The sequence below is a fragment of the Formica exsecta genome, unplaced genomic scaffold (assembly GCF_003651465.1).
Source record: "Formica exsecta isolate Colony F162 unplaced genomic scaffold, ASM365146v1 scaffold247, whole genome shotgun sequence".
Lineage (NCBI taxonomy): Eukaryota > Metazoa > Arthropoda > Insecta > Hymenoptera > Formicidae > Formica > Formica exsecta.
This window is the reverse complement of record NW_021849743.1, coordinates 1012950-1023197: the sequence shown is the minus strand read 5'-3', so window position 1 is coordinate 1023197 and position 10248 is coordinate 1012950. Positions and strand designations below refer to the sequence as shown.

Here is a 10248-nt window from a genome sequence, read left to right as displayed (position 1 = left end):
ATATATATGTCATAAATATATATAACTAATACAAACAAGAATGCAATTACTTGCAGATTGTTAGATATTATTCTTTAGAGCAAAATATTTAAAATTAATAATTTAAATTGATAATTTTAATTATTTCAGATATTGCAAGCCATGGATATAGAAGCTTCTTTAGAGCGATTACAAAAGCTAAGGGAATGGCAAATGGAACAGCATGAAAGGCTATTGAAACAGCAGCAGATGCAAATAGAGGTTTTAAGCCATGAGCATGAGGATCGTATTTGCAAAGCACTTAGTTTGACGATATGTGATCTTAATGACATTAATGAAAATACAGAGAATGTGCATGCTATGCATGAGATAGAGACAAATACAACAGAACCAATATTTGACAAAGTTTCAGTTTCCCAATGCAGTGCGAAAAATTCAGATAACATGTTTGATATGATGGATGAAGAAGTATTAACAGATGCTAATGCATTATACGAAACTTGTGAAAATAAAGAAACTAAGGATTCAGATCATATTTCGGCAACCGCCGATAAAAATAGAAATTCTGTAAAGCGTTATAATTCTGGTATATTGTCACAAGAAAAAGAGTTAAGTAGCGATTTATTAATAGAAGGGATAAAACCGCTATTGTTGGATAATGTAGTTTCGAATAGATGTATCTCAATTGACGATATTCCTCTTCCCTCACCTAAAAAAGATTTTCAAACACTACTGGAAGAGAAATTGAAAAGAGAGTCAGAAGTTATGTCAAATGCGCGCATTAATGTAAAGACTAAGCCAAAGAAACCATTCCTTAAGAAAGGTGAAGGACTTTCAAGATTCAAGATCTCTAAAAATTCAAAACAGCCAACAACTATGAGGAAGCATAACACATCATTATCTTCTAAACAAGATATCAATAAAAGTGATAAAAGCAGGAAATCTATTATACATAAAGATGTAGTCTCGAAATCTCCGAATAATTCCGTTATAAGTGAAAAGCGACAATTAAACTTAAAAACTGTACCATTACCAAGAAATAAGATGTTTAATAAATCCGAATATATTACTCCAAATAAACAAACTGCATATAATGCTGTTTCTAATCGATCAAAATATTTGCAAGAAATGAATATGTCAGATTCTGATTCAAAGACAGAAAGAGAATTGGAAGAGGTAAGGATATTTGAACTTTTGGAAGAAAAAGCTGAAAATTCTAGTTTCTGTTCAACATCGAGCACAGTACTTGCGTTTTTACAGCAGTCTACACCATTTAAAATAAAGAAGAGATTAAATTGTGCAGGCAGTGAAGGCGGTGTCGTGGCGAGTACGAGACAGCAAAATGACGAACGAACCAGTGATACAATCGAGCGGGAATCGATATCTCAGCGATCTACAGACATAGAAAATTTAAAACCCAGGATACAACACCAGTTTGAACACTTTGGCATTCATAAACGTTCTCATATTAGTGCCGCCACCATCGATCCTTACTCGGATATTGTAACTGTAAATGATACGCAAGAGGAGATACAGAAACATTCAACAATTGCCAATCAAGTATCACAGAATAATAAAGTACATGCAGATTATTTGAAAAATCATGATATAGCTATTATTGCAGCATTGTCATTAAATAGCGATGAAGAGGAAGATATTTCCAAAGGAAATAATGTAGCGCATGATGGTGAAGCAGATGCGAATCATCGCGTTAGATTCTCGGAATATAACGAATATAGAACTATAGATTTAAGTGACACGGCAGATAAATCTCCCTTGAGAGATCGTCTCGAGCAACAGGACTGGAACGATCATTCCATTGATTCATCAGAATTATCTGACATTGAAGAGAACCTGCCGTTAAATGATAAAAAACAAATGTCTTCCTTGAAAGTTACGAGCAATGAAAAAACGATTGTTTCGAGACGATCGTTCTTGCAAGAAAATATAACGAAAGCTGTAAATATTCCCGAAGAAGAAAATGCTCCAAATTGTGAAAACGATTCGCCGGGCGAGGATATATACGATGATAATGAGTGTACGATAATAGAAGAAATTCAAACATCTGACGAAGAGAGAGAGCAATCTGTCTTATCGTCATCGTCATCCTCATTATTATCAGATGTTCATCGAGAACTGAATACACACAAAAGGAAAGAATATATATTAAGAAGTGAGCCAGAAAAAATAACAGTGGAGAAGATAGCAAAAATACGTTCGAATGCGGAAGAGATCGATTTTTATCATCTGTCCGAAGATCGGACAAATCGGACGAATGGTTTTGAATCAGAACTATTGAAAAGCCGTTTATTAGAACTCCAAAAAGAAATCGATATATTTCGAAAGGAAAGTGCAGCTCTGTTGCTCCAGCGCCGAAATCTACAAGAAGATCAGACGATACTGCGTAAAGAATACGCGGAGAAGGAAAGAAATTTCGAAGAGAACAGAAGAAGAGTAGAAAACCGATTAGAGGAAGAGAAAAAGAGACTGGCGCGTGAGAGGATAGCAATGGAGAATAGAATTCGCGATGCTCAAGAAAAGGCAAAACAAAATAAAATGGAAAGACAGAATGCGCAAACCTTGCAAGAACAATTGGAAAAATTGAGGGACGAACTGAATATTAGGGAGAGCAGGTGGCATGCCGCCGAATCGAGGTATAGAAGTGAGCTCCGCGTACTACGAGTAGAAATTTCAAAATTGAAAGAAGAGATCGCGACCCTACAGAACATTAAAAGAACAAATGTCAGAAATATCAGGAAGAATACAAGTGGACAAATGATTACAAAAGCTATCAATCAAATTAATAAACGTATCATCAAGGTTCCATCCAAAGAGCTTCCAGCGAAGATATCTCAAGTCTTGGTCGATACTTCATCGGATGCTTCTGCTCATGACGATGATGATAACGACGAAGATAAAGACAGAAGCAAATCAATGGAATCGATTGTAAAAACAATTCATGCAAACGACGACTTTGAACAAATAGAAGATATATCTGTAAAGAATAATAAAGTAGAATCTAAAGCCGGGATTGGTTCACAGTCAAAATGCAATAAAATATTCGCGAACGAGAGCATCGCGAAGAAAAAGCAGTATTTATACGAAAATTTATTGAAAGACGCAACATCGGATTTCCTGGAGGATCAAAATCCGGTTCAAATTAAGCAAGATATGAATGAATCGACAGATACACAATTGCGGAATGCGAAAAACAATGGAACATCGGGGAAAACCAATGATAAATCCCATAATATGTCCCATCATAAGTCCACATACGAGGATCTCGAATGGCAACAGGCTTGCGCTGTGAGTAACGCAGATACATCGTTTCACAGATCACGTGAAGTGAATCAGAATTCGTCAGATAAAGACGATATAAGGATGCAAAATCGGATGTCGTTACCCGAGAAAAGTTTAAACTCTACATTAGGTCCCTCCTCTCTTCGGACTAGCGGAGCGAGTACTAAGGATATCGGAAAACAGATTCAATATTCGGATGGACATGCAGAGTACTGGTATCTAAATGGTAATGTCAAGAAAGTCTTTCCCGATCGAGGAGTGACGAAAATGATTTATTACAACGGAGATGTTCGCGAGACCGACAAGGATGGAAAAGTAAAATATTTCTACGCTACGACTCGAACATGGCATACAACGACTCCCGACGGTTTGGAGATTTTAGAATTTCCCGAGTACGTTTTTATTTCTTTATAAATATATATGTTATCTTTTATTATTATATTTATTTTCTTGGATTCACGCTTGATTTTTATTTATACTTAAATAATCGACATGTATAATGAATAAAAAATATATAGCGGTCAAGTGGAGAAGCGTGCGCCCGATGGTACCGTGGAAGTGTCGTTTCCGGACGGCGCTATACGAATAGTACAAGCAGATGGTACGGAGAAGTGGTCCTTGCCAGATGGGACAGTAGCGCAAACCTTTATTAATGGCGACAAAATTCTGACTTTACCGAATGGTCAGAGGGAAATTCATACGAAAGAGCATAAGGTAAGAACAAGTTTAATTTAACTTTACTATTTTAAAATGTACCGTTTTGATTAATTCATATAAGTCATACATTTCGCCTCTTTATCGAAGCATATGAATACGTTTCAACTAATATCGCATATATATTCAAATGTTTCAGAGACGAGAGTATCCCGATGGTACTGTGAAACTAGTATATGCGGATGGTACTCAAGAAACACGGTATTCCAGTGGAAGAAAACGATTAAAAGACAAAGATGGTAATCTTTTGATGGATTCGTACGATAGTTAAGTTTTTTCACAAAGGATATTTTTTAATGAATTTTAGCGGGAATTGTACAATAGAATCTCTCTATATTCTGTCGCGAGTTTCTCTGAATTTGCTATTCTGCAACTTCTCCCAATTGATTACCTATATGTAATATTATGAAGTCAGAACATTGTCTTTATTATGAAGATTCCTTCTTTTAGTTCTTACTGTTATTTCTAATGGTATATATACATGCTAAATGAAAATGTTGCTCTCTATTGATTAGTTACCGAAAAAAAAATTTTTAGAATTTTAAATGTCAGAAATTTGCTATCTGATATCTAATTAGTATTCCAACAAATAATAATGTAATATTAGTCTAATGATAGAATAGCACAAAAGGGAATTTTTCAGTTTACAAAGAGAAAGAAAGAGAGAGAGAGAGAGAGAGAGAGAGAGAGAGAAACAGCTGATCTATAAATAGCAAGATTCTGTAGGTGAATCAAAAAGATCTACGTCAAGCGTTTGTAAATATACAATTACAATTAATCCATAGTAGCATAAACGAGACAGTTTATATTGCGTATAAAAAACTATTTTTATAGAAATTTAAAACTTAATATTGATTTTATTATTAAAAAAGCGAATAAAGAGTAATAAAGAAGAATATATTTTTCTAATTTATAAACAATTACTGAAGATACTTGATAGAGAGAGAGAGAGGGAGAGTGCTGGCATAAATATTTATTCGCTTTTACCTATAAAAGAATACATGAAAATATGTCATGCGTCCAATAATACTTAAACCAGAAATAAAGGCATTTTTGTTGCCTACTTATTGTGTTCGACTCTTATTAGCATATTATCATTGAAGTTTTATAATTTTATTCCTGTCTCGAAAAATTAAAATTTGCTGTAAGATTAATATTATAAAATATAAAATACTGTAATAAGCTGGTTGGCCACGCGGCCTTGATTATGGTTTTTGCAATGTATAACATGTCATTAACACGCGATTGTTTTATCACAGACAACTAATATGAATAAGTTTATTACTAATTGTAAATTTGAAATATTACACAGACAAACTTATTTATTATTATAAAATATAGCGAAATCAAGTAATATCTTAAGAAGAGATTAATTGAATTTGAAATGATATCGCACACAAAAGAATAATCGATGAAAGAGAAATCGAACATCGATTAATCTCGATTAAACATTGCCCTTCTCTAGACTTCTAGACACATACCATACATTCTATATAATATATTCTACATATGCATGACACGCGTAAACTGAACTGTAATCGATAAAATATTATTTTAAATAGCATGCAGACACATAGTAATATGAAGTGAGGAACGTCGAAATCTACGCGCGACGCCTAATAATAAGTAATACGAGGAAGAAGAGTGAAGAAGGGAGAAAACAATATAGAGAAAAGTTATTAGCGACGGCCGTGTAAAGGCGATACTGGTTGTAACAGTGACGTTGGTGGCGACAGTGCGGTGGTAACAGCTGTAGCTAAAGCTTTCCGGACCGATTCTAGATCGAGGAAAATCGTGTCGCGTTATTTCTCGATGCGCAGCTTGAGCCGCATCGGGATCAAGCCGCGTCGCTTCTAACATCTAACACACGAGTCCGCGAGTCGTGTTTTTTTTTTTTTTTTTACGATATGCGTGGTGATTACGCATTACATTGAGACACAACACTCAGATGAAATAGCTAAATGCGGTCAGCGGATAGTTCGTATACAACAACATTTCTGACATACGCCATGTCGCCCGTTTCCAGCTGATGTCCGTCCCTCGTTTGACGTTTATCGGACGTTTGTTATTTCTCTAGGTGCATATTCCCGATAATCGAAATTGCGCAATCACACAGAGAAGGGTGTTGTAGCAGGCGTCCTCTCTCATGCGTGATTCGGTCGTGATCCAATAAATAATCTACCTCTGTCGAGAGAATGGCCGAGCTGGATGACTTATTTCACACGGATCAATATGTAGGCCCGGAACGTCTCACCGATTTGTGCTTCAAGCTGATCTGCGAGAATCTCGACATTATTTCGATAAAAGGAAAACGCGGTCATCGAATATTACGGAAGGGAATAACCTTTCCTAGCGAGATATGCGACAAGATTATCGAATATGCGCAGCACAGCGAGGCCACCGAGGACGACGATTGTTTCTTCTCGATTTTCAAAAATTTAACAGCCACCCGACTGAAACACGTAAAAATCTCCAATTGCAGCTTGACCGACGTCTCGGTTAACACGCTTGTTAATCACAAACTCTACGACTTAGAACTAACCGATTGTAGTAATTTAACGGAACACTGTATCGAATATATTAATGACAATTCGGAGAATCTGCATAATTTAGCGTTTCACGGAACTTCAATGGTCGTACCATCCAGTTTGAATACAGGTGAGACCGCTGAACTAACTATTCTATTTTGCAGTATATTATAAAGATTATTTAACAAGTGAATTGTCGGTTAAATTATTTGCAATGTTTTATTGCAGTTGATTCATCCATCAATTACTACGAACGAGAATACGTTTTTAAAACGCCAAATTTAAGACGTTTGGCATTAGGATATGTAGGAATACCTGCGTCGGAATATTCTATGCTTCTAAAAGGATTAACCCATCTGACGCATTTGGATCTATCTAATAGTTTTGACATTGATACATTTGATTTTTATTACCGGGTACCAAATTTAGTGTCTTTAACTTTATACAATGTCAGGGTCAATACCGATCCAAAATCTTTTGTTAGAAACATTTGTCAGTTGAAGAATTTAAGGTATATCTCATAATTGTAATTATGACATTATAAGTGTAAAACTTGTACTTGATTGTAAAATTTTCTTAGAACTACAAGCATTGCTAAATGATACATAGAAATAAGCCTATATTGGACAATGCAAATTTAATAGAATATTTTTTTATAGGCATTTGGATATTTCACAATCGAATTACAAGCATGGACAGTTTGATAATCCCAATAAGATTTTAAGTGATTTAGTGAATGGTTTACCCCAGTTGGTATCCTTAGATATCGGCGGCACAAATCTCGCGGGTAGAGGTGTAGCCGAACGTCCCGTCGATACAAAAATTGAGGATTCTAATTTTGGTCAGCTTTCTGACATACCAGGTCTTGCGTCCAGAATAAACAAGCCATTACAATTTTTAGGACTTTATGGTACTGCTCATGGTGCTTGCAGGAGGCATGACATACCAGCAAAAGTAGTAAGTTGTAATATATGATTAAATTCAAATATATGTAGAAGTATTAATCTTTTCTTCATTTATTCACTTTCATATGGCTCGATTTTCAGGTGGCTGGTGATGCAAATGAAGATCAAATATTGATCGCAGCTCATGTTTGTATGGACAATAAGCAAGAATTATTACAAAAGGTACTGAGCGATTTGTATCACGTATTTAGGTATGAAAATTGTCATAGAATGGATCAAGCATTATGTACTGTCTTGGAAGCTATGGAAAAGCATCCAGCTCAGAAACATATACAGATATCAGGAAGGTATACACAATATACTTGTATATTATATTATTTAAAAATTATTCACTGGGGGAAAAGTAATTGCGAGACTTAAGAAAGCATTATTAATGTTGCGTTGATACAATTCTAATACAATATCAATATGTTGCAGCGCTACATTATTTTACATAGTGAAGATGAAGGAAAAGGGTGAACTAGTAGCGCGAATGAAGAGGAGGATTATTAGTACCTTACTTGCCGGTATGAGCGCGCACAGAGACGAGGAGACTATGATGAGGAACGGTTGTTTGGCATTGTGTCAATTCCGCATACCTCAAGATGTGGTTCGTGTTATTTTCAATCTTTTAAGTTTTAAGTGTCATGATTATATAACTATTGCAACATTGTTATCATCATTATTTCCACTCGATAGATGTCGAATTACGAAGCGCTCGTGAAGGTGCTTCTACATTCAGCCAAACATTCGGAACCGGAGAGTTTTGTCCAAAGAATCGGCATATATCTATTAAACTCTTTGGCTTGTCAAGTGGAGGGTAAAGAGAAGAGACTACTTGGCAAATTAGGTTGTGTTAAAACTATGTTAGAATTGGTCGAATATAGGGTGGAATCTAATATATTTGACGACGTATTAGAGGTCGCATGGTCAACCATGTGGAACATGACGGATGAAACGTCCGTAAATTGCCAACGGTTTTTAGATGAAAAAGGCATGGCGCTTTTTCTTCTATGCGTGAAGGTATGGTTTCATTATAAATATTTGATTACGATAATGGTACATTGTGTTTAATTCGTTATACGGATTTTCATTCATATTGCAATAATATTTTTTTGCTTAGCAATATCCACATAAGGAAGAATTGCTGAGAAATATGATGGGATTACTCGGCAATGTGGCGGAAGTTGAATATCTTCGAATCCATCTCATGCAGGAACGATATGTAACTGTTTTTGCCAGTCTGTTACGCTCCAATAGCGACGGAATTGAGGTATTTTCTTCTCTGCTTTCCTTTAATTATTTGTTAACTGTCCATTTCAGTTTTATTTGAACATGTTTTACTGTTTAAAATAGCAACAAGTATATTTTTTTTACTTGTACAGGTTCCATATAACGCCGCTGGTATATTGGCACACATGGCTTCCGATGGCCTTGAAGCTTGGACGATAGAAAAGCCAACTCGCAATGAGGTCCTTAAATACATGGTACAAGCGATCGAAAGTTGGGATTTAAATGCAGAACGTAATATCAATTATCGCTCGTTCGGACCATTATTGCGTCTATTAGATGTATATCATACTTCTCCGTGTCAACATTGGGCTGCTTGGGCTCTCGCCAATCTCACCAAAGTATATCGTACGTATGCGATATATTAATGCTCATATTTGTGTCGCGAATATATATGCATTTATTAGCATATTCGCATCTGTGGCTATTTTACAATATAATCCGATCTTTTTAGCATTCAAATATTGCGCATTGGTAGTAAAAGAAGGAGGAATGGAGAAACTACACACAGTGATAGCGGATCCCAGACCGTACGAACGTATAAAAGAACTTGCGAGTTTAGTGATTGAAAATTGCTATCAATACGAGACCCATTCCGACGATGTAAACGTTTCATCGGCCTTAGATCCGGAATATAGTCTCGATGGTTAAAAAAGATTGTTAGTAACGTCATCGTTACGCACGTTGCATAACTTATGTTGTCTCTTTAGACAAAACAAATTATAATTAGTACCATTAACGGATGAACAATAGCAGAAGGATTTAAGTACATACATAGGGAAGCCAGATTAAAAAGTGTGTTAAATCAACTCTATGAGAATTTTTTCGACGAAAAACAATGGAAACGAACGGATGCTCAATATTATAATTACAAAGGTTGTATATGGATGCGTGTATACGTGCGTACGTGCGTGTATGTATGTGTGAATGTATGCGTGCGTTTAAACATGTATAAACGCAGAATATTTTGAAATGACTATTCAATTACCGGCAAATATTCATACCGTATAAACTATTGCTGATAATGAATAGTCGATTTTGAACCGAGAATACTTTGTCCAATCGATGTACATAGTTCGCTTATATCGTACTGTCAAGCCTTCATATTCTTAACACCCCTATTCTTAATGAACTAAACTTCCATAAGCTGAGTCTCTCGCGTTGTTCTTTCACTACACATTCGCCACTTTTTCATGCATAGAATGAAAATGGCTAATGAAATTATGGACATGTATGAACATGTAATTGTCTACGCAACGAAATTTCATTTTGCAGCATCGGAATAAGAGTCGGGGGAAAGAAAGATTTAAGAGAGGTTTATCGGTTAACAAAAGTCTCGATGGGTTTAAAATATAAAAGTCTGATTATGGAAAGAGAAAATGGATAATTGCAGTTAATTATGGATGCACATTTATTACTTGTCTTTAACTAAGGGTATTAACTTTTATGCAATATGTGGATGTATATTTTGATCTTTTCCTCCCTCTCTTTCC

At 35.5% G+C, this 10248-nt stretch overlaps 2 protein-coding genes across 3 annotated transcripts in view; both read left to right on the top strand.

Annotated features, from left to right (window-relative positions):
• LOC115236226 (centromere protein J) overlaps positions 1-5720 on the top strand; it is a 6540-nt gene extending 820 nt beyond the window's left edge. The window contains exons 2-4 of one of the 2 annotated variants that reach the window (XM_029808536.1): positions 130-3671; positions 3798-3993; positions 4133-5720. In XM_029808536.1, the coding sequence (XP_029664396.1) occupies positions 142-3671; positions 3798-3993; positions 4133-4264 (3858 nt within the window). In that variant the 5' untranslated portion in view covers positions 130-141 and the 3' untranslated portion in view covers positions 4265-5720. The remainder of the gene's footprint in view (positions 1-129; positions 3672-3797; positions 3994-4132) is intronic. The other variant, XM_029808535.1, reaches the window with a different exon arrangement.
• Positions 5721-5905: 185 nt separating this feature from the next.
• Positions 5906-9993, top strand: LOC115236228 (protein zer-1 homolog). The gene is made up of 9 exons (XM_029808540.1): positions 5906-6651; positions 6750-7032; positions 7181-7478; positions 7568-7773; positions 7904-8075; positions 8165-8488; positions 8589-8738; positions 8851-9103; positions 9210-9993. Exons 1-9 carry the CDS (start codon positions 6189-6191, stop codon positions 9404-9406), a joined length of 2346 nt encoding a protein of 781 aa, XP_029664400.1. The 5' UTR covers positions 5906-6188; the 3' UTR covers positions 9407-9993.
• Positions 9994-10248: the final 255 nt, after the last annotated feature.